The sequence below is a fragment of the Diplotaxodon limnothrissa genome, linkage group LG7 (genome assembly GCF_057381915.1).
Source record: "Diplotaxodon limnothrissa isolate DT_005_m linkage group LG7, D_limnothrissa_male_GT1.1, whole genome shotgun sequence".
NCBI classification, from domain to species: Eukaryota; Metazoa; Chordata; class Actinopteri; order Cichliformes; family Cichlidae; genus Diplotaxodon; species Diplotaxodon limnothrissa.
Genome location: NC_140602.1, coordinates 58,523,167 through 58,545,078, shown reverse-complemented (window position 1 = coordinate 58,545,078; position 21,912 = coordinate 58,523,167). Strand labels below are relative to the sequence as shown.

At 38.4% G+C, this 21,912-nt stretch overlaps 3 protein-coding genes across 4 annotated transcripts in view; 1 reads left to right on the top strand and 2 right to left on the bottom strand.

The window, feature by feature from the left end:
• Positions 1–4,581, bottom strand: part of zfyve16 (zinc finger, FYVE domain containing 16) — a 40,317-nt gene extending 35,736 nt beyond the window's left edge. For both annotated transcript variants that reach the window (XM_085360047.1, XM_085360048.1), the window contains exon 1: positions 4,395–4,581. The gene's annotated coding sequence lies outside the window, so the exon portion shown is untranslated. The remainder of the gene's footprint in view (positions 1–4,394) is intronic.
• A 1,897-nt stretch (positions 4,582–6,478) lies between these two features.
• Positions 6,479–10,875, top strand: ube2l3a (ubiquitin-conjugating enzyme E2L 3a). Its single transcript, XM_085358550.1, has 4 exons — positions 6,479–6,548; positions 9,164–9,259; positions 9,789–9,975; positions 10,079–10,875. The coding sequence occupies exons 1-4, from the start codon at positions 6,522–6,524 to the stop codon at positions 10,231–10,233; spliced, it is 465 nt and encodes a 154-aa protein (XP_085214676.1). The 5' UTR covers positions 6,479–6,521; the 3' UTR covers positions 10,234–10,875.
• Positions 10,876–12,026: 1,151 nt separating this feature from the next.
• ckmt2a (creatine kinase, mitochondrial 2a (sarcomeric)) lies at positions 12,027–20,943 on the bottom strand. The gene is made up of 10 exons (XM_085360046.1): positions 20,889–20,943; positions 19,206–19,382; positions 16,197–16,395; positions 15,603–15,698; positions 15,287–15,508; positions 14,408–14,493; positions 14,033–14,156; positions 12,904–13,038; positions 12,509–12,634; positions 12,027–12,392 (listed from the first exon to the last, which is right to left on the bottom strand). Exons 2-10 carry the CDS (start codon positions 19,346–19,348, stop codon positions 12,276–12,278), a joined length of 1,248 nt encoding a protein of 415 aa, XP_085216172.1. The 5' UTR covers positions 19,349–19,382; positions 20,889–20,943; the 3' UTR covers positions 12,027–12,275.
• Between the last annotated feature and the right edge of the window lie 969 nt (positions 20,944–21,912).

Sequence of the window (21,912 nt, the reverse complement as noted above, 5' to 3'; positions counted from 1 at the left end):
AATTCGATTAATTGAGCAGCCCTAGTGATATTTCATTTTCTTATCATTGCTCAACATTATACCGGTATTACCGTGAACGGTATGATATGGCCCAGCCCTAATGCAAACTACTGAGGAGATGGGGCATTAGAGCAGGGCGATATGGCCAAAAATATTTATCACGATATATATTTGAAAATTTGCGATAACGATATAACTGACGATATAATTGAAGCGAGACAAAATACAACTCCACAACATTACTAGCGCAAAAAGAAAACCTTCCATTTATTTTCACTTAAATAAGAAGCTGGTTTTTATGTACATTAAAGCTTTATAAAAATGTAACAGTGCAAATACAAATTCCTTGCTGAAAGTTTAACCAAAAGGCATTTCCAGTAGAAATGGGCTGACATATCCTGAGCATAACCATATATAATATCCACTGAAGTTAAAAAGAGGTGCTTTGCAAAATTAAACTGCAGTGTGCAATACGTATTTTTCGGACCATAAGGTGCACGGGATTATAACGCACATCAAGCGAAACAAAGCAGTCAGATAAATCAAACTTTATTAAACTCATTCTTCTTGCTTCCTCCACTTCTGTACCATTGATTCATTAATGTTGAATTCTCTGGCAGCTGCTCTATTCCCATGTTGTTGCAGTATATTAATGACTAACCTCGTATTGTGGATGGATTATCTCAGTTGTTCTCCTGACTGAAGTTTGGTCTGTTTACAGCACCCTGCCATGCGATTGCATTTGTCTCTAACCATGAGGAACCTTAACGTTAACTTTTATAAGTGGAAAAGTGTTAGTGTTCGTCCTCCAGCTTCCCTGTTTATGTTATGCTAACATAGCTGTGTCGCTAGCGATTACGTAGCACATCATTATATACCAGCTAGCCCAACTTCAGTAACCCTACAAACGTCACTGCTGTTTAGTTTCCTGTCTTCATTTATGTTGGAAGTGATAGCAGAGCTGTACGTTTGATTTTTTTCAGAAATCTCTCAGTCAGAACATGCAATATCATGCTTAGGTAACTAGCGAGCTAACTTCCGCTAGCTTCCCGCTAACTTCTAACTCTGTTAAATGTAATAAATTTTGTTTTAATGGATGCCTGGAAGTTAAACTTCATAGTTACACCTGGTAAAGCAGCAATGCTGATCGTTTTATTAAAGATGAAAGAATTTAGACAGTTTTTAACGCTCAGTGATGCTGCAGTGTTCGTTTGAACTGAAGAATAAGGAGTTTAGGACCCAGATTACTCCCAGATTTAAGAGCATCTTAGTCCGACAAATACGACAATAACGATGGCCGCTTGCATGTTCTGCAAAAAAATGTGCTTTGTCGTGTATCTGACGGACAAACACCAAACCAGTTCCACATCACTGAAGTTGCACCATTTTTACAAACCAATTCTGGTTCATCTGTTTCACTCAACAATCGGCCATGTGCGTATGAAAACAAAGGCACTGCGCATGCGCGTTTTACTCATATTCTATCGCGATATTTCATTTTCCTATTGTTGCCTAACATTATACCGGTATTACCGTGAACGGTATAATATGGCCCAGCCCTATGGGGCATTACTGTGTAGAGCTGAGTGTCAGCTGGAGGAAGTAAAGACAGCACTGGTGACAAAGACATTAATCTTAATATCAATTAGTACATCATTGAATCTTGTACCAAATTATCTTGTATTATGAACAAAATAAGGTTGGGAGATATGTAAAAAATTTCCAACCGACGTTAGGCAATATATTCACGCAGGCACAGACTTTTTGATGGGCAGAGCAATCATCCATGAACTTATTTGCCCATTTAGAAAGGTTTTTTTGGAGGGAATATTTTACTTTCTTTTCTTGTTTGTTTCAGTATTAATATAGCTACTTTTTAGATTATGAATTAATTAATGTATTTATTTATTTTCTTGAGATGCGCCAAATTGGCAAAAGACTTACCATTTTATCGGAGATTTTTAACTTTTTGTTTAATTTTGTATTTTTTGTTTGGTGAAGTGTGTAAGACAGATAAACACTGGAACAGCCTGTAACCATTGGTGGAAAAAAGAAGCCAATTTCTCTTTGTTTCCCTCCCCAGCATTGTGGAGTTTTTAATTTAAATAAAATGTGGGGGTTCCTTTTCTGAACATAGGCTACTGCCTTTCTTTCTTTCTGTTATAAGTTGGAGTAAATGAATCGCTGCATTTGTGCGCACTCTGAGGAGGGTGCATTTGCTGGAAGCTGGAAGAGGGTGCTGTTAAAACAGTGTTATTATTTTTTCTGTTGACTCTTAGCTTCAACCAACATTATTAGCAAACTTATTCATGGTCAAATAAATAAATCGCTCTTGTAAAAACAATCAGCAAAAAGCCTATCATCGATAGCTGATATATTCATCCAATCGCCAAGCCTTAGTACACAAGTCATTGTTTTCAGAGCAAGCCTCCATCTTACTTAGAATTTAGTCCAACATGAATTCAAAAAGCTGAGAGTGTATACAAACCCGTATCAACTATGAATTGTCACCCTCACACAAACCAGTTTCACAGCCATCACATGATATGAACCATGTGAGTTCTGATGTCACTCAACTATTACTCATTGTGATTTGTGGGTTTTTACACTACTTAATGACAACTATGTCTCGTTTGTGTAGCGCAATAGTCTATAGCTGAAGAGTAGTAGTAGAAGTAGTAGTAGTTCAGCTGTAGTTTTACCAGACGGAAGCGATAAATGAAAGGAGAACTAGGTGATATACAATCCTCGGGTAACTTAACAGGAACACCACAAGAAGGATACGTGTATGAATGATTCACAGTAGTGCTAAGGTACAGACTGGTACTAGAATGCAGTTCCCACAACTTCAATGTCTCAACTTAACTCATAAAGCTTATCACTACATAGTTCTCAAAGTAAAGAAAAGGAAATAAATAGGGATGCAGCTATTGATTGTTTCACTAATTGACTATGCCATTGATTAACCAAGTAATTGGACAAGAAATAATAACAAATACTTAAAAGAGAAAAAATACTGGTCTTTCAAAATGAACTACTCATTGGTTTCCCTTTAAGAAATAGCAATGCTTTTAATAGTTTAACTTCATACAACATCTGCCAAAGAGTTAAACGTGTTCACTGTATTTATATACCCTATATTATATGTTTGAAAATAGGTCTGTAAGTACTGTATCTTCTGTGAGGTAGATTAGGTGTGTGTTCTTGTGTATGTGCCTCTGTACGTTTAACTATGCTAGTAAATCAGTGAGTGTTTCTGTAAGCTTTTTAAATGAGTATGTGGTGGCTGCAATGAAGAAAATCAAACATATCAACATTCTCAGAACTATGCTTAGCCCTGTGCTTTTATGCAACCTTTCCTGTCGCAGAATACAGACATGATGATAGTACAAAAATAATTAATGTTTATAATAATTCAGTGTCCAAACCAACCAGCCCTAGGGATGGCTTGCTTTAAACATTGTCAGACTAAGCTAATGTCTCCATATCTTATTTTATCTTCTGTAGTTTTGCTGAAGATGTTTCACTAAACAGTGGTGGATAGGAGCAGATACTAATTTCACTTTTCTTCACGTTGGAGCTTTCTGAACACGTGGTTTAATTAAGGAATTCCACCAGCTTTTTCTCAGTAAATGTTTTTCTAGTAATTACAGTAACAAGCTGACGTTTGGAACGCTAGAAAAAAAGAAAAAATTTATTTCACTTCACTAAGCTTCCCACAAAGTGGGAAGAACTTCTTTTTCCGGTCTTACTTAGAGAGCCTCTTTTTGCTGCTGTCATTCAGTAACTATCTTTTCTTTCCCACAAGGTTTAATATTTAAGGGAAGGATTAAGTCTCAACAACCCTCTGAACTGAGGTTTGATAAGTATTCTGTCATTTAAAATTCATGTCGTTCTGCTGCTCATTGCTTATGAGACTGGCAAAATGCAATGACAAATAATATGAAACGAGAAGTACAAACACATTCACTATGGCTGTTTAGAGCTGAAGTTACAAATATCGGTTGTGGCGTAAACAACACATACTACATACATTTTTCTTGCTCTCATTTAAAACAGTTTCACAAACCAAAAAGGCAGTATAAGAGCGAGTAAGGTAAACAAAACTAGCAAACCCATCATATATGAAACGTTAGCAGGTAACATTAGCACTTACATTTCACATTAACAACCCCACTTAGCAGTTAGCTAGAGTCCTATTTTTACAGCTAACTCTGGCTAACTGTTTAAAGGTGAACCACCTTTGGATTGCCTGTTGTACGTCTACTGAAATTAGCACGATTACGCCAGGTGTTGCTAAAAATTAGCCTGTTAGTTGTTACTGAACAGGCTAGCTGGCTAATGTGGCTACCAAACTATGGAGAGGGGGGGGGGGGGGTTAACGAATTTCTTACCAGTATGTTTTACTCCATGTGTCGAACCTCAACAATTATTATCTCTTCAGATGTAACGCATAAGAAAACGTTGCTGGTATCTTAGGGTAATTCCACGGTAAAAGTCGTTCGGCCAACTAGCTGCTGGATTAGTTTTACTGGAGAGGTGTAAATTCTCCACTTAAGCGGCCATCTTGAACATGCAGACTGTCGGGAGGTCACAGGATATGGTTAGGCTGTGTGGCTGGCATACAAGTTTACTCACCAGCGCAGAAGTGGTGGTGAGTAAACTTGTTCTTCCTGGGAGCTACATACAAAAGAGAAATAAAAAAATAAAAAAAACTTGACAAAATCTTTCTCAGGCAAGTTCTGAAACATTAGAGTTTCTTAAAGGTAATCACTGTAAATTTCTCTGTTAATTTTTTCAATATAATTTTCTATTCTAAAAAAATAAAGAATAAAAAATTGGAAGTTGAACAAGGGCTGCCTTGTGCTTTTGTGTAATAGCAATTTATTATTTTATTATTTTGCTATATAAGAACCATTCCATTTCCCATCACCTCTTCTTTTTTTAATACTGAGATTGTGATGCTGGAAAGGCTCATCTCAAAGTTTCAAAATGGGACTTCAGAAATGAGTAGATGGCAACACGATAGCCATCTTTCATGTCATGTGTGATAGCTCCAGATGAGTTTGTTCACAGTTATCAACGACAAGCAATGGTGGATCTTACTGTGAAACAATAAGAGTCATCTGCTGCATACCTAAAATACAAATAACAACTTGTTATAACATATATGTTATAACAAGTTGTTATTTGTATTTTTGTGTCCAGCCTGGCCTGTCTCTTTTGACCTGTAGCATCAACAAGGTATTTCTGCCCAGAGGAATCTTAGGACCTTAAAAAGAAACAGCTGGACTTCTTTAATTTTGTTGAAGACATTTCACCTCTCATCCAAGGCTAAAAAGTGGAGAGTCACAGATATTTAAATCTTAGTTGGTAGTGTCCCTTAGGAGGGGGTAAGTGACCCACTATTAGTCATGTGACTCATCACATAAGGTGTGAAAAAACCACTTGTGGTTTCAGGTGAAATCAGCGTGATCCCTTAACCCACCCTAACATGTGAACAATTGAGGTCACCTGATATAAGATGCGACTGAAAAGAAAACTGCTCCTCACTGTGAGTCACACTTAAAAGGTTGTAATTTAGAGAATTATGAGTAAATTAGAACATTTCTGATAGCTAGTGAGAGTAGGATGTTCTTAGACTCTGTGATTCTTTTTCTTGCATTTTCATTATTATGTCATTGTATCATCAATTCAATTAAATTCAGTTTTATTTATACAGCACCAAATTACAGCAACAGTTGCCTCAAGGCAATTTATATTGCCTACCCAACAATCATAAGACTCCCTATGAGCAAGAACTGTGGTGACAGTGGGAAGAAAAAACTCCCTTTTAACAGGAAGAAACCTCCAGCAGAACCAGGCTCAGGGAGGGGTGGCCATCTGCCACAACTGCTTCATGGTGAGGGGAGGAAAACAGGACAAAAGACGTGTTGTGGAAGAGAGGCGGAGATTAATAACAAGTAATGATTCAGTGCAGAGAGGCAAGGTGACAAAACAGGTGACAAAAAATTTAATTTAATAGAATCACTTTTCAAAAAAATCCATAAAGACTTTTTGATAAAAGGACATTCACCATTTCATCACTTTGAAATGTGAGGAAATTATCTTTTTTTTTCTTTAATTGTCTTCTAATTTCAAAATAATTCATGTGTGCTTGTTTTTTTTATAACGGTTTTGCATCGATTTTCCACATCTCCTTTAAATGAGCCATGGTTAAATGAATGTATTAGATAAACAGAACTAAATACTGGACTAGCTTACCACAATAGATGGATAAATATAATAGTTTTATTCTAAAAGGATGTCTTAAAGAAATGGTGATACCTAAAAGGAAACAGGAACACATATCCAAAGCAAAGCGGTAAAAATTTGGTTAAAATCTGTAACCCTCCGGGCCCAAAGAGGGCGGTAACGCAAGAGAATCCCGCCCGTCATCCGTTTTAAAACAAACTGAAAAGAAGTCGAGGTAGAGCGGAAAGAAAAAGGAAGAAGAAGGAGAAGACAGAATCGGTACCACAATGACTTCGGCTCGGAGACTAACTAGGGTAAGAAAAAGATCTTAGTTGTTGGATTTCTGCAACTTTGACATGGTTTAAACAATGGTTTCGACTTTATGAGTGTAGCTACAGATTCGTGAGCAAAGAGAAAATGTCCGGGTGTTTGTCGCTCAAGTGTCTGACAAAACGAAAGGATAATGACGGCCGATAGACGGTGACTCGGGGTTTAGTTGTTAATTTGAAATGCCAGCAGAGCGTGATTAAGCTTTAAGATAAAACTGTCATCTACGGCTTTAAGTCGGAAAGCAAGCTGGTGTTTAATAGGCAAGCATGGTGGAAACTGTAGCAGCTCGTTTTAACCGCTTTCGCCGTCTGAAGGCAGCCGCGGAGGCGAAAACATGGAGACTTTGGGGTTGGGACGTGACGTCAGACCTCATCTGAGCCGTATACGTTTAATAAACGTTTAATAATAAAAAAATATATATATATGAATGACATTATTCTCTTGTTTAGGGGATTAAGAGTTAGTTATTTGCAAAACAGTATACAAAGTTATTTTGACTTGGTCATGTACTTGCATGTAAACAAACGCAATATAAAACAAACAGAAGGAGTAATGCCTTTATTCAGCTTTTTTCAGCAACAAAATAGAGTAGTCAATAAATTATGAAGAATTAAGTGTAACAATTGGAAAGAATTGTTCCTGTAAGTTAAAAGAGTAAGTAGAAAAATGTGGCTATTGTAGACATTGATTTTTATTTTTAAAGAGAGAAAAAAATGAATTGTATGCTAATGTTGTAAACAGTGTAGTGGCTGGCCAGGCGTTCATACTTTCTTTTGTTCTGACTCGTTTTAGTTTTGATTTGCTGTATGTTAGTAATTTCCTCATACCAAAAAGAAAATGGTGAAGTGTGCTGTCACGACTTCTTGAAATCTCCTGACAGTTCAGTTTTACAGTTCACGTAAATTCCAAATTCCACTGGGAATTAGAAAATAACTACTATTTGCTTTCAGTTAAAACTGTTGCAAGAGAATTATCTGAAATGACTGGGACTGTAGGGCATGTACAGCTTGAATTGATCGGTATAAAATATTATGACTGTCACTTTCTTTCTGCCAATCACTTGCAACTGTAGGACCTCAGTGGTTTGATAACATTTACTAGTTTCTTCCTCCTGTTTGTCTATCTCACCTATATGTTCTTCTGAAATTTATACTGGCAGATTTTTTGACCATATGAATGAAAAATATTTGATCTGAGTAACCAGATGGATTTGTTTTGTAACGCTATTTTTTTTTAAAACTAATGCTAGTGCTAGTGTTCAGCTAACAGCTGGTTGTGGTGGTTGAAGGTGACTGTTATCACAAGGCTGCTCCTTGATATTCTCTGCAACTGCTTTGCTTTATACCTGAAATCAGTCAACCGCAAACAAGGTTAACAAGTCACAAATTAAACACTTTTTGTTTTTTTGTTGTTGTTTTTTTAAATAACTAAAAGTAACCATCATGGAACCATTAGTCCTCAGCCAATGTTGCTGCACACGCACATTTTAAAGATGCAATACCCATTTAAGTTTGAAGCTGTTTCAGGTTTTTGTTTTTTAATTTTTTTTCTTTAATTTGTTGAGGGTTATGTTAAAAAGCTTAGTCTATATGAATCCTTGAGTGTTTCATACATCACAGGCCTTCATAGCAAAAAACTGAGTTCTCCACCTCTGTCTGTTTGCCATACACACATGTCATTGCAAAGGTCACACTTTGGCAACCCATTATTTAATTAAATTTATTTATTTATTCATTAATTTATTTATTTATTGTTAATTAGTATGAATCTATGACTGCTGCCCTGTAAGTATGCAGAACTGTATTAGTGGAGGTGAAGGTCTCACACAGGCCATCATTGTCCGATGTTAATAAAATTTAAAACACCATAATTGTTTTTGCAGTATTTATGTGAACAGCCTGGAAGGAAAAATGCATTGTGTGAATAGTAATCTGAACCGAGGAATGAGCGGGTATGAGTCATTGTGGAGGAAGTGATGTAACTGTTTACTGTCTGACGGGACTCGGTCCATCAGGGCCATATTACACAGTTCCTCTGAATCACCTACACCCAGCAGATTGTATTTCTTAGCTGGTTTCTTGACTTTTCCTCACGTTTTATCGACATCAATCAGCCACAAGTTTAAAACCACAACCTCATAATGTGGCGCTCACCCTAATGTCACCAAAAGAACACACCTTAAGTCAGTGTGTGTGTGTCCGTGTGTGCCCATCCCAACAATGCTTGTCTCGGTTGAGATCTTGGAAATTTGGGGACCAAGTCAGCACTGTGTTGTTCATGTGGTCATTGTAGGTTCTGACAGTCTGCATTTGTGCAGCGTCATGCACAGCAATTTGTGTGCTGACACATTTTTATCCTAGCCAGCTGAAGACTGTTTTTCTGTGGGCTAAAACGGCATGGTCCAGTACTGCCCTTTCTGAACCTGCCGAGTCACCATTTCTCCTTCCTTGGATCACTTTTAGTAGGTTCTGGCTACCAGTTTGGAGATGTTGTGGCTGATTACTCTACGTTATACATTCACGCATTTGTCTGTTTGTTCTTCCTGTTCTGTCACTGCATAATTTTGCACCAAATTTCAATCAATTATGTTTCGTTTCAGGAGATTCAAGACATTCGCGATTCTGGAATAAAGAATTTCCGAATCATTCAAGTGGATGAATCTAATATTTTGAACTGGCAAGGGCTTATTGTTCCTGTAAGTATTGACCCTATGTAACTATACATTTTTCCCACTTTTGTTTCTCTAATGGCTCAAATTTCAGATCACACATTGTGAAGTTCGAGAAGAACATTTTGGTAGAAATTTGGGTTGACTTGTATGAAAAATATTGTTATATATATATATATATATATATATATATATATATCTGTTGTGAACAGTACATTATCAGCTTACTTGTTTTTTGTTCACTTATTTTATTTTTTTAAGGTTTCTGTTTTGGTAAGTGTCAGACACAAGTTTTGGTTCTGTTTAATGCTGTAGAGAGGGGCATCCTTGATATATTCAGAAGTATAAAAAAGAAGAACATTATTAGAGAAGAACACTGAAATCATTTTAGCAACATTTTTAATTTTCACTATTAAAAGTATCAAAGCGCACATAAAAATGACCCCCACCAAGTCATCTTAAAGTCAAAGAGCATTATTAATTAAATTATGTAATTATTGTTGACTAAATATTATTCCGATTTTCCTGAAATTAACACATACTTATTTTCTTCAAGGACTGTCCTCCATATGACAAAGGAGCATTTCGGATTGAGATCATCTTCCCTGCAGAGTATCCTTTCAAGCCACCTAAGATAACCTTCAAGACAAAAATCTACCACCCCAACATTGATGAAAAGGGCCAGGTCTGCCTGCCCATCATCAGTGTGGAGAACTGGAAGCCAGCCACGAAAACCTGCCAAGGTGAAAATGGACATCCACATCTTATTATTGTTTTCTTATATCTGTTCCAAAAAGTACCAAATATGCTCACAAATGTTCTTTTCTCATTCCCTCTGTCTGCCAGTGATTCAGTGTCTGGTTGCGATGGTGAACATGCCTCAGCCAGAGCATCCACTGAGGGCTGACCTGGCAGAGGAGTACACTAAAGACCGTGCGAAATTCATGAAGAACGCAGAGGAGTTCACAAAGAAACACAGTGAAAAGCGACCTGTGGACTGACGATCCGCCTCTTAGACTTCCTTTTTGTTTCCTGTTCAAAGAACCCAGCCTGACTCTCTGTTCTTATCCCCTTATTTCACAGAGATGGCCTGTTCTCCAAACCTGCATTGTTTAGCACTGTCCAACCACTCTTTAATAGAGGCTTGTGTTGCTCTTTCACTTTGCCAAAAAGAAAAGCAGGACTTTTTGGTGCACAGGCAGGCTCTGGCCTCAAAGTGTCACCTTTTGGTTGTTTTTGACTTCTTTCTACTGATTTTTTTTTTCTTTCCTTTTTAGAAAAAATAAAATTTTCTGAGGTGGCATCGTCGAAAGTGAAATCTCTGAAAAGTGCTGTTCTGCTTACTTTAATGCTGAATGTGTTCTTAGATTAATCATTAGCTTATGCACACCTGTTTACAGATTTTTAAGCATTGTTTCAAATCTTGACGGCATTTATGCTGTGGGTTATATTTGTCGTCTACTCCTTTCAGTCGTTTTCCCCCTAGGATACACCGTGATCTGTAAAATCACCCGTGGCAGTGGCAGAATTTAAATTTGTTGCTCATGCAAAATTCACACAGGAGCAAAGAAACTTCTGAAAATGCAACAACATTCAAGTCATTGAATCATTTTTGTATCTTTAGAAATATTATTAAACTTCTTCCACCTCTGTTGGCCCCTTTGTAAAGTGCATGTTGTCAGTGAACAGATCCATTATTACTGATGTAAAAACAAGATACAAAATTACTGATGCTTACAAATGTGAGAAGCCAGTAGGAAATACAGAGGCATATGCAGGATCTTTCCTATTCCTGTAGTGGGATTTTTAGGCATAATCCTTACCAGATTTACAGCTGGGTCCAGCTTTGGAGAGGTAAAGAAAGGCGATTGACATTACTTTGATAATGTCATGGTTGTTGATGCTATAGATGGGCTCATCTAAGGATTTCAAAAACTGCACATCTACTGGGATTTTCCTGCGCAACCATCTCTACGGTTTAGATAATGGTTAGGAAAGGAGAGCGTATTCAGTTAACTTATAGATTTTTAGAGGTCAGAGGAAAGGGACCAGACTACTTTGAGCCACTAGAAAGGTGGCAGTAGCTCAAATAACTACTTGTTACAGCGACACCAACTTTGAATGTTAAGCGTTGAAGCTGATAGGCTACAGAATTAGAAGACCATACCAGATGGCGCTCCTGTCAGCTAAGAAGAGGACACTGAGGCTACAATGTGCACAAGCTCACCAAAATTGGCCAGCAGAGGACAGGAAAAATCTTTATTTCTACTGTGATGTTCAGATGGTAGGGTCAGAATCGGCATGAACATAAAAGCATGGATCCATACTGTGTCAATGTTTCAGGATGATCGTGGTGGTGAAATGGTGCGCAGGGTATTTTCTTGGTACATTTTGGACCCGTAAGTACCAACAGAGCACTATTAGCCTACCTGAGTATTATTGCTGACCATGTCCATTCCTTTATAACCATCACGTGCAACTGGAAAATCTGCAGCAACTGGTTGACGCTATCATGACAGTATGAACCAAAATCTCAGGAATGTTTCTAGCACCTTTTTGAATCTCAGCCACTAATAATTAAGACAGTTCTGAAGACAAAAGGGTTTCCAACCCAGCACCAGCATGGTTTACCTAATAAAGTGGCTGATGATGATAGGAAAATAAACTGACATCTAATAACTACAAAACTGACATTATCTTCATACAAACAACAGACCGTGCTTCAGTGAAAGAATTCTGAACCACTTTCTACACTTTATTGCTCAGCCAAAGTGAAAAACAACAACAGCAAAAAACAAAATGAAAGCAATAAAATGTTGTATAATGTTTATTCATTGAACTTGGGGTTACAATTTTCTTGAGGTAGAGTTTTCCTCTAAAGAACACATCTAAGATGATTTATCTTAAAGAAATGCACTCTGTCTTGGAAACTTAAAGAGAATGCTTTCTCCTCGCTGATGGGAGTCCCTCTCAGGTGCTCTAGCAGGCTCAGTTTGAGAGGGAGGACTGATCAGGTCACCGAGGAAACTGAGGAGTTCAGTTTTCATTTCCTAAACTGAACAATGGGAGATGGGATTTTGATATCCTGGCCTTTTTCCAGCCGTTTCTCACACTCAATCAGGTAGTTGACGCCGTCAACCAACAACTGGACCAACTCCACCTAGAAGCACACAGCAACAGAATAGCTCAGACAGGGCGTTATATAGAACTGATGCATGTGAGCTTATTAGCATGAAAAAAGAAATTGTGCAAAGGGCAACAAAAGAATCTCCTCACTTCAGATTTGCCCAGACGGTCAAGGTTGGAAATGTCAAAGGTATCACCAGTAGCAGCCGTGTCGACTCCCCCTGTGCCGCGTTTCTGCAGCTGCAGGTTGTCAAGGATTTTGCTGAAACGTGTGTCCTGTAAGTTGGAATCATTTATAACATGTTGAAACTGTAGTTAAAAGATTTCTTTTTCAAGAACAGAAATAATAACATGAATAGAAGTTGGGTTTTTTGGGGGATTTAAAAAAAATTCTAGATGAGATCATGAGGAAGAATTTGGATTATAGAAACCTTTAAAAATTAGCTGACAGAAGTCCCATGAGACAACTGTTGTCGTAAATTGAAAATATTTAAATAAAAGTGAACAGAACTTAAAATTATAGTGTTATAGTGTCATTATATTACCTTGCTTAGTTTTGGCAGGCGTACATGGACACCCGCCCTGAGGCCGGTGCCCAGGTTGGACGGACATGTGAGGACGTATCCCAGACGTTCATTCCACATGAATTCCCACCCTCTCTCCTGGATCAGGTGCTCCACCTGTAAACAGTATGTTCATGGTTGCCCAATCACATTTTATCTATACATAATAGTTGAGCAAGATAATCACTTTTTGCAGCGCTTTAGTTGAGAGCTGAGAAGTTTGAAATTTGAGGAGTTTTCATGTTAACAAAATAAGTACATAATGAAATAAATGCAGTTTTCTTTTATTATGAGTCAGGATAGATAATATATAACATTTGTTCCCTTTTTCAAACGTAGACTGTAAGTAAACTAGTCATCAAACAGAAATTATTTATTAATAAACAGAATTTTAAAACACTCAAAGTGCTGGATCAAAGACACTCAGAATTATGACACTTGTTTTCAGATGCCCCAAATGACCAAAATTGGATAGTGCTGACATGTGAAGTAACATAGCTAAATTAATGAAATGCAGTTCCTCTAGTGGCCACTGGAGCCTGGCTCATAATCAAGCCAATGCACATAATTTTGGTGAGTGAAATTCTAGTATTTTATAAGTCTGCTACTTAACAGGTATATGTCTTTGAATAGTTAATGGATCCAACCTGCTAATCGAGCTAGGTAGTACTAGCTAATAAGTTCTACCCTCTTGTCCAAATATGGTTTCTTTTGGTCCCCAAAAACAACATGACAATGACTAAAATGCTGAAACGTTATTAAAACCTGTCAGGAATGGAATGGTGGCTTTGCCCATCTTTTATATACAGTTTGGGAGTGTGATGCATTTATTTTTTAAACCAGTGGCCAAACAGAGTTACAACAGCTGAGTTTGCACCTCACAGTGGATTTAATGTGTCACAAAGAATAATCCTTTTTGATGACTGAAATGAAGATGTGTCAAATATGAAATTTGACACAATTTGTGTATAAACACGAATGTTTATAAACTGAGTAATAATTGAGATATTTCAGCCTGATACAACTCAGCAACATTAGCAGCCACAAAAAAGACTGTCTAATTATCAAAATGATATCCCTTTACTCTGTTTGACATCACACTCCACTGTACCTGTTTGAGTCCGTTGCAAAATCTCTCAAACACTCTCTTCATGTTGCCGCCCTTCTCCATGGAGATAACTCTGGTGTGGTCCTCCTCATTGACCCAGATCAGGAAGGTCTTATCATTGTTGTGCCTGAGGAAAAGAAAACAAGAAAACTACTCGTCTTTCATTACTGCTGATGACTCATGACACAAGGCACTTTGATATTCACACTTGTCGTCTGTGCAAAAACATGCGTTTATAAAAAGCTATGCACACCAAATGGAAAACACAGCATCAAACTTCCTGCTGTTTTAGTGGCTCAGTTTCCAGGAACAGGCACAATAATAACTCATACATGGTCACACAGCAGCGGACATGCACAAGAACTGAATAGACCATACCAGATCCCCCTGGCATCTGGCCAGTCTCTGGCCATAAAGGCACATGTCAACAGTGGAGAGACAGGCTTGTCAAATAAGAAGTGATCCTACAGGTGGGAATGGTTAAGGGAGGATCAAGAAGGAAAGAGATGTAGATTTTTAGATTTTAAAGGGAAGAAAGACTTCTTTACAATTTGGTGATGAAAAGATTTCAAAGAGTCATATATAAAAGGGCATTGGTCTTTTTTAATAGGTATTGTTGAGGCTGCAATGAGATTAGTCTTTAAAAAATGGATTTAAAAAATATATTCTCAAAAAATAAATAAATATATATATATAAATATAGATGAACAGCCTTTACAGAAGCTACACGGGGTTGCTGCACCATCTTGTGGTTCAAAGTGGTATTATGCAAGAGTACAGCTTATCCCATTTCACTGTCAGTTGATATCCCTGCAGATGACCTGAACATAAAGCCACAGCTGCTGTTTCTTCACCTTCTGTTGAAAGCCTTATTTCAGTTTGGAAAGTTTTAAACTCTATTTAAGCAACATATTTTGTTAAGATTTATTTTTGTCCTTATCTGGCAGTTCAGCAGTGAAGAGTAGACAGGAAAGAGGGCGAGAAGGAGAAGGAGAAGACATACAGCAAGGGGCTGCAGGTTAGACTGAAATCAAGCCACTGAATTTCAGCTGTAAGGCATATGGTGCCTGTTTAACCAGTAAGCTAAACGGATACCCAACAAAGTGCTGGGTGCCAAAGAAACATCCACCCCATAAATCTCTATATTTACCATTTTTAAATTTACCATTCACACAAAATAATAATTACAAATAACATTAAATCATAAGTTTAAATATAAAGGAAAGCGTATACATTTCTCTGAAATGATTAACTGACATCAATAAGTTGCTGCTGCTCCTTTTCCGTCATGTCTCCTAGGCTGTAGTAGTGTCCAGCCAGGTCTCCTTTAAGGCCAGCTAGGGCTGTCACTACTACCCGCTCCACCTCACGGCGCTCAGCCCTCGAACAGGCTGGGGGGAGGCTAAGCCCACGGATACTACGGCCAGTACGCACCCGGGATGACAGAACATAATTCTCATCAAACATGCCATGGGTTATCTGGAAAGGACAAAGGCAAAGACAAGTGTTTCATACGTGTAGAAATCGAATATGGATGCACTGAAATTATAGTGGCAAGAAGCTATGGTCTAACCTTGGAGGCATCCAGGTCAGTAGGATGTTTCATGACTCTGGGGTCATAGCCATTATGTCTGTCTTTGATGACAGGGTCAAAGAGCTCAGCAAACACCTAGAAGCACCAGCAAACAAAGTCTGCAGTGTAGGTTTGTTTCAGGAAGTCAGAAGTTTACTTTGACAGTTGATGTCTTATGATATAGACGGTGTGGAATTGCACCTTTATAATAAGGATAATCATCAGCTCTATGACAAAGAATCAACAGTTACTGGCTTAATGGGGAAAAAAGACTGTTCCAACCATACTTTCATTCAGGTACTACACTCTGTATAATGACACATCATTTCTGACAGTATGCATGATACTTTAGCTATGAACATATGAATCAGTTCATAAAAAGTCTTCTGCTATCTTCTGTTGTCGAAACATTTTGTAGTGAGTAATTCTTATGAAATGTGCAAGTGATATGAGGCATGCTTTTTTTAACCTTACTGCCTCAGTTTTTGAGTTCTCACGTATTACCAGATTTACAATTAATCAATATACTGATTATTATTAAGATAAGCACAGGTTATTCAGTGGATAATTTAAACAAAACCCACTTTGTTTTACCTCGTAGCTCTCCTCGTCACCAGCCACGCAACCCACTGTCTTGATGAAAGGGTGTCCAGGGTTGTCGACTCCCGTTTGGATGCACTGGTCAAGGGTCCAGTTGTTGGGGGTGACTTTGTCCCTCAATTTGGCATAAATAGCTGGAGTAAGAGCAGAGGCCATGCAGTTGTTGTGCTTCCTCAGGTCAGGGTAATCAGAGCTTCAAGAGGAGACGGATTGAAGAAATGTAAAAGTTTTGAGAGTTACGACACCCCTGGAATAATATTCCTTCTTACTCCAGCTAATGTTGACAACATAATTTTCCCTTCAACGTATTCAGTGCTGATCTAGCATATAGCTGTGGTACAGAATACCAGTTGGTTAACCTGGAGATATCTCATTTGTAAGCAAATAGACAATTTGATGTGTACATTGTTGGTTTGGGGTTGGGGGAAAGATTTTTAGGTAATTTTTGTTCTTTTATTTTGCTAACTTAGGGGTTTTTATTTATTTATTTGTATAGCGCCAAATCACAACAACAGTCACCCCAAGACACTGTATATTATAAGGTAAAGACCATACAATAATGGAGAAAAACCCTAACAATAAAATGACCCTATCTAAGCAAGCACTTGGCAACAGTAGAAAGGAGAAACTCCCTTTTAACAGGAAGAAACCCCCAGAAGAACCAGGTTCAGGGAGGGGCAGCCATTTGACAGAACAAAAGACATGCAATGAAAGAGAGCCAGAGGTTGATAATAGCTACTGGTGGCTCCCATTTGTCCTCAACTAGCTGCTAAACTTAGCTGCCATTTAGGGGGTAAGAGTACTATAACTCTGGAATCAGAGAGTTCATCAATATCAGGAATCTAATATTGGACAAAGAGTATATGGAGTCAGTGGCTAAATTCTGAATCTTTATATTGTGTAAAACTATTAGGAACTTAAGGTGCTTTTAGATTCTGATCCAGCATGCAGTGGCACTAAGTAGGCTTCAAATCATTCCAAATTTATCCTGGAGCCTAAATATGAGCACACTATCAGAAAAATCTATCTTCAGCCACCAGAGAAGCAAGTGTACTCTATGTATGCATAGGATGAGTGGGTAAAGGCAGTAAAAGGGGAGAGCATAAAATACAGTGTGAAAAAGTAAGTGAGAGTGAGCCAAAGGTAACCCAGATGAAATGTGAGAGCGTCACTGATCTTGCAAGACATCGCCAGCATATCTGACATGACATTGTGTACTCTTTGAAACTCTCAGATGTTTAGTTGGACTGTGTTGACACAATCCACACATGTTTATTAATGCTGCAGGCTCAGTGCATAAGATGAGATCAGAAAGCCCTTATTTATCCCAGAAGTTGGAAAATTGCTGTGAAACAATAACTTGTTATATAGAAAATACAAAACAGTATGCAGGGTACTTTTACTTTGAACACATGAATCAGTTCATAAACAGTCTAGTGATGTCACCTTCTGCTTATTTCTGTTATGGAAACATTTTGTAGTGAGTCACTCTTATGAAATGTGCAAGTGATGTGAGGCACGTAGTTGGTCTGTCTGTTTTTAAGGGAGATAATTGCAGTCTAATACCTACTCACTGACTGGTCAAGGTCATCTACTGCAGAAAGAACTTTTTGCTTCAATCCTCACATCTCTTATTGTCATCAGTCCCTATGATGTAACCTACTCTTTCACCTCACTTTTGACTGTCTTTCTTCTTGCTTAAGCATAGAGTGTATATGAAAGATGTACAAAGCCACTGTGACATCATTCTATTCAATTCAGTTTTATTTGTGTAGTACCAACTCATGCTTGAAGGCACTTTATATTGAACAGTAAACACCCTACAATATTTTAGTGTAAAGGCACAACAATATTAGAAAGTCAACCCCATGAGTAAACACTAGATGACAGTATAAAGGAAAAACTTCATTTTAACAGGAAGAAGCCTCCAGCAGGCTCAAGGGGAAGTTGGGGGAAAGGGAAATAGAAGTGAGCAGGGAGAGACAGGACAAAAGGCGCGCTATGAAAGAGAGAGCCATTAACTATTAATGGTTAAATATAATAGTGGTGTATAGCATCACCAGAGAGTGAAAAGATGACGCAGCAGAACTAAGGATTGAGGTTCAGGGTCACTAAGTCAGCAGTAATTATAAGCTTTATCAAAAAGAAAAGTTTTAAACTTAATTTTCAATTTAGTGGTATTGCGCAAATGGATGAAGATATCCCTGCAAATGTTATCAATGGAAGAACATATCCTGGTCAAAAATGACTCCAAGATTCCTCACACTGTTACTGGGGGCTAAGGTAATGCCACCTAGCATAAGATTCTGGTGAGAGGCCATGTTTTAATATTTTTAGGGTAGAGTAAAATAACCTTAGTTTTCTCTAAATTTAGAATGTCATTCAGGAACTTCATGTCTTTCAGACATGCCCATAGATTAACTAGTTGAATTGTATCATTTGCCACTTGGTATTTTGAAACCACACATCAGGGGTGTCCAACTCCAGGCCTCAAGGGCCGGTGTCCTGGAGGTTTTAGATGTGTCCTTGGTCCAACATAGCTGATTTATAGGGCTATATAAATGGCCTGTCTTAAGGTTCACCAGAGGCCTGGTAATGAACTAATCATTTGATTCAGGTGTGCTGACCTAGGGTGATATCTCAAACTGGCAGGACCCTTGAGACCTGAAGTTGGACACCCCTGCCGTACATAGCCAGTGAGGGGCAGATGTGACTGAGCGATGTGTAAATATACTGTAACAACCTGTCAATAACAAGGTAATGTAGGCTGAATCTTAGAGCACCCCTGGTTTTATCCTCCTTTTTTAAATTGTTGTCATATTTTACAAAGTAAAGCTTTAGTTGCACTGAGATCATAAATTCTTCAAAAAATAAAAAACTATTAAGGTCATAGAACAAGGAAGCCAAATGGTAATGTTCTAACAGATTTCTAGCCAACCAAGTTCTTTTTACAACTGGTCACCCCTTGGTGGCATTAGTGGTGCTAATGTTGACCTGTCTTACCTGGGAGGGTAAAGCTTCTTCTTTGCCTCAGCAGCCAGAGAACTGTTTTCACTCAACAAGAATCCAGCTGTTCCTGCTCCCAAGCCGGCCAACAGCACAGCTGTATTGCGCTTGGAGATCAGGCGTGTGAAAGAGCTTGCCATTTTTCTGCTAGCTGGGTTTTCAGTAGCAAAAGGACTACATATAAAAACACAAAAGCAAGGTTTTGTTGATGACTTGTGAATGGTGCTAACATATACACGTATAGGCAAAGTGGAAATGGACACCTGATGTGTATCTAGTATCCTCATGTTGTGGTGTCCCTGGATCATCATAATAAATGTTGCTGTAAATTCAGCATTGCAAGTGACCAATCACATTGTCATGATGTTATAGTTTTGGGGTGTAGAATAAAACTGCGAAAAAAATCCAAAAAAGGATCAGGTCAGGGTTAGGGCTGAGGATTGGGATGTGATTGTAGTGAGAGTTCTAAAGATTAAGGTAGGATACCCAGAACAATCTAGGCCTAACTTGCTCTTATCTAATGACCTTTCACCCATGAAAAGTTTTATTCAATATTATATCAAGCTTAGACCATGGGAGGCTCTGGCAAACACTCTTAGTGTTATTATCGCAGTCTGAATGGCAGGTTTCATATGACACAGAATGGCAGGTTTCATATGACACTAATGCTTTGCTATTGAACAGTGAGAAGTCAGCCGTAAGCTAACAAAAAATGCGACATTTATTCAAAAAGAAATGGCTTTAATAATCATTCTTGTTAATTTTGTCGAAATGTCCCACAAAAGCAATTCATTTAGTTTCATGGACCTGGCCTGGAAGGTCAAATTTTAGCTTATCCTCTGTGGATTGTGTCCATGAGAGTGTGTCTTTATATAGAGGGGAGCTGTGAGGTCGTTGTTAGTCCTATTAATCAGAGTCAGACCTGAAATTAAAAGTCACTCAGTTAGTCACATGATTTTTATGAGCTCCGTTTGTCCCACTCTAAGGCTTTTCCTTTCTCTGTGTAGGTTAAAGGCAGTTCACTCTGTGGGTCAATGGGCGTAGTATTTATAGATTGGTGGAAGGCGGTTGCACTGCCAGGATTCAGTGTCAAGATCCAAGCCATGCCTGGCTCAGACGGTGACATTCAGAACTGGTCATAAGACCAGAACCTCATAAGGCAGTGGGACAGACAGATGGAAACAAGGCAGTTGGAAGGTGAAGTGTACAGGAGAGCTGATGTATCAGGATGAAAAACAGGTGGAAAGAGAGTGCAAGAGTTCTTTCTAGAGATCAGCCTGTGAGAAACCACCTCTACTAACCAACACTGAAAATTATGAGATCTTACAGATGCTCTAAGATCACTGTCCCCTCCCCTGGTTGCTGTGACCTTTTAACTGGAAACTTTTCATGTAAAAAAAAAAAAGCACCTACTCTCTGTTTGATTTTCTACGTTTCTTCCTGTTGTTTGCTTACATATCACCTTGAAATCATCATCAAATCCTGCTTCACCTTCCACCTGCTTTCCTTGTCCATAGCTTTTAAACTTCACATTAATTTTGAATGTCAAAAGCATGCAATTTTTTTGTATACAGCCTGGATCTTTAATACTAGCTCTACAACCAGCTCAATAATTTTCCCAAGTATTGGAAGCAAATGAAGGCTTTCTGTAGGAGAAATAAGAGAAAGGAGATACAGTACCTGTAGAAAAGCTGCTGCCTTCTTGCTCAGGGTCTCTTGTTAAACAGCTTTTCACTCTCCTCTTACACAAGGCTCCACCCCGTCATGTGGGATTAGAAGGTCGGAGCCAATCAAAAGTTCAGAAAGAAATAATTATAAGCCAATGGACGTATAGTATGCTTTCTGCTGAGCCATGATTAACCATGACCACCAAGGCTCCAATATCACTGTCCAGTTTGACCTTGATATTTGAAAATGATCTCTTGTTCCACTTCTGTGACCATGAGAGCTATGTACAGCAGCAGCCATGCCCTGAGTTAGAGGATTCAATATTTGCACATTACAAAAATCCCATGGATAAAATTTAGTGAGAAAATCCTATGTGGATAGGTAGTTAAACTAGACTCACTGTAGCCAATACCAAGAGAAACTAGATCTCCCAGTATAAACCTTAGAGTTTTGTACACAAGTACTGTCCTCCCAATGCACTGTCAGCTAATAAGCTGCATGGGTATGGGTAAACTTCAGTGCAGCTTGTTTTATTTGATTAAGATCCAGCAGATCCCAGAAGACTCTCTGTCCAGAAGACTTCAGTCTTTGGAACAGCAAAGATGCAGGAACCTCAAGGTCCCAGGAATCTGGTAGAGGAACCGAGCTTTAAGTAGGGGTAAAGACCCCCGCAAGGGCGAGAGGGAAATGAATTTAGAGAGAGAGAGAGAGAGAGAGTGTAATATTATGGCCGATGGCTCAACTCATACCCTGCTTATGCTTATGTAGGGCACACAATTTTGGCTGCTTTCCTTACAGTTGCTGCACATCTGCAACCCAATTTTCAACCCACTTTTTATTTGGTTTTCTGTTTTTGTGCCATGTTTTTTACTGACATTTTCCCACACTGTCACTCTCAGTGCTGACATCATTAATCTAGTCCAATCATCTTCTTGCAATCGTTAAACCAACCCCTGTTTCGCATAGTTTAAATATGGGCTCTCAGTCATTCTCCCTTTCAGGCTCTCCTTCATACAACCTACCTGCTCCCCGTCTA